Consider the following 2,221-nt stretch of genomic DNA (forward strand, 5'->3'; position numbering starts at 1 on the left):
AGATAGCACTTTACCATAGTAATGAAAAATCTGTTCACTTAGAATATCAATTTATATATTACATATGAAAAAAAGACTAGAATTTCAAAATATAATTTACAAACCAGAGAATAAAATAAATAAAAAAGCTCATTAGTTATCGGAAGAAGAAGAAGAATGAAACTTACATCTCTAAAGCCAATCACCAACAGTTCCGCTTTCAGGACTCCACTGGCCGATGAAAACACGTGGAATGTGCATTACTTTTGAGTAGTTATCATGTTGACTTCCACGATATACAGTTGTTGTCAATTCTGCAGCCATATTAAACAATTGAAGTTGTTGGAGGTTTCTTAGGCGTTCAATTCCTGACGGTATTTCCTTCAGTAATTTGCAATCCTTCAAAAGCATACATTCGAGATGAGACAATGCTTTGTCTTCCACTGTCACCCTTCTTAAGTTCTCCAATTCTGAAATACAGAGATCTCTGAGCATTAAGAAACTCCCAGCTTTAAAACATAGTGACTCCCCATCATAATAGAGTGCAAGAATCTTCAGAAGATAAAGGATCTAAGGTTATGATCTCACCTCCAACATCTTTGGTAGAGGAAGAGGCCACATCTGCAATTCGAGTTGTAATCATTACTCGGCTACCATTGTTGTTGTTCCGAAATGCAACTTTGACTTTTTCCCAAGCATCCACATCCCATATGTCATCCAATACAACCAAATATCTTTTGTCACTAACAAAATCAACAATGGTTGTCTTTAAGAAGTGTGTGTCTGTGGACTTCTCAACTTTAACAGGAAGTGTCAGCTTCTTAGCGTTGAAAAATTGCTGGATAATCTGTCTCAGAACTTCATCTAGCTTAAACGATTGTGAAATAGTGACCCAAGCCTGGAGTTGATGAAAATGATTCTTCACTTGTAAATCTTTATAAACTGTACTCACCAGAGTGGTTTTGCCCAGCCCTCCCATTCCGCGCACTGCACGCACTTGTAGTTGAGAGGTACCCTCCACAAGAAAACTCAAAAGACCTTGCTTCTTTGGTTCAATGCCCACTAGTTGATCTTCTTCCAGCAACCGTGCATCACTTCTAACCTCAGAATAGTCGCAAGGTTTAGTTCCAGAACTCGACCCGATCTCCGTACTACTCAGTTTGTAACCATACCTCTGGCGCCCCTCAGAAATATCAGTAACTCTGAGTTTGATACTCTGCAATTGGGAGGCAATTCGACGGCGAGCTTTCAAGTTCTTGATCTCACGAGCCATCTTACACAAATAGCCATAGAATCCATGTCGCTTGGTATGCTCAAATCCATACAAGAAATCATCGATGATGCCTTCTGCATCGTAAGCGACCTCTCTAACTTGCTTAACCCACACTTTGATTTCTTCATCTTGATCTTCCGTGGCATCAGCAGATCGCAAGAAAGCTCTTATGCGATCCAAGTCATTTTTGACGAAAACAACTTCATCTCGAACCCCGCTCAAGAGCTTGGCCTCATCTTCCAACAAGGACGAAAACTTCTCCAGTAGAAAACTCACCACACTCTCTGCCATGACTAAACCTTCGCCTGCTCAGTGATCTCTCTCGTATTCTTTTTTTTTTTTTTTTTTTGAGATAACCTCTATATTTCTATAGGCAGAATGAAAGGAAGACTTCGATTCAACCAGAGATACGTCAGAGTCTGAAAAGCTCATTTCCATAATAAAAAAGTACTGTTGTAATAGACATAAATGTCAAAGAAAGTGGCTGTCAAGCCAAAAATTAAGAAGAAAAGCAGAAAGAATTAGGTGCAAAATGAAAGGAAGACTTTTAGTCAACCAGAGAGACTTCGACTCAACCATGTTCTAGGTATATGTGTGTATCAGCCCTTCTGATACAAAAAAAATTTGATCTTAATTTGTTTTGTGATAATTGACCATGACTGTTACTGCCTGTGACACTCTTGCATATTCTGCGTTTTAATTAGAGCTAAACTGTATTGAAATATGTGATTTTCTGTCTTTAGTATATATATACAATTGTGTACATAATTGTATATTAACATGTTTGGAAATAATTAAGATGCTCTTCATATATATAAAGTACATGTTAGTTTGGGTTGTTCATAGCATAGCAGCCTATCTATGTTTTTTTCATTGTCCAGTGGTTTATAAGATCACATCATTATATTTTTATATAAATATATATATATTAATGGTGTGTATTATTGTGTAAGACAACTGTAAATTACA

At 37.2% G+C, this 2,221-nt stretch overlaps 1 protein-coding gene across 1 annotated transcript; it reads right to left on the reverse strand.

Moving 5' to 3' along the window:
• On the reverse strand, window positions 1-1,769 carry LOC133800533 (disease resistance protein RPM1-like). The gene is made up of 2 exons (XM_062238527.1): window positions 568-1,769; window positions 1-449 (listed from the first exon to the last, which is right to left on the reverse strand). The coding sequence occupies exons 1-2, from the start codon at window positions 1,541-1,543 to the stop codon at window positions 172-174; spliced, it is 1,254 nt and encodes a 417-aa protein (XP_062094511.1). The 5' UTR covers window positions 1,544-1,769; the 3' UTR covers window positions 1-171.
• Window positions 1,770-2,221: the final 452 nt, after the last annotated feature.

This window comes from Humulus lupulus, chromosome 9, assembly GCF_963169125.1.
Source record: "Humulus lupulus chromosome 9, drHumLupu1.1, whole genome shotgun sequence".
NCBI lineage: Eukaryota > Viridiplantae > Streptophyta > Magnoliopsida > Rosales > Cannabaceae > Humulus > Humulus lupulus.

Coding starts and splice junctions, on each gene's coding strand:
- LOC133800533 (XM_062238527.1), bottom strand. CDS start 1,543: ATGGCAGAGAGTGTGGTGAGTTTTCTACTGGAGAAGTTTTCGTCCTTG. Junction 450..567: donor CTCTACCAAAGATGTTGGAG/GTGAGATCATAA, acceptor TCTGTATTTCAG/AATTGGAGAACTTAAGAAGG.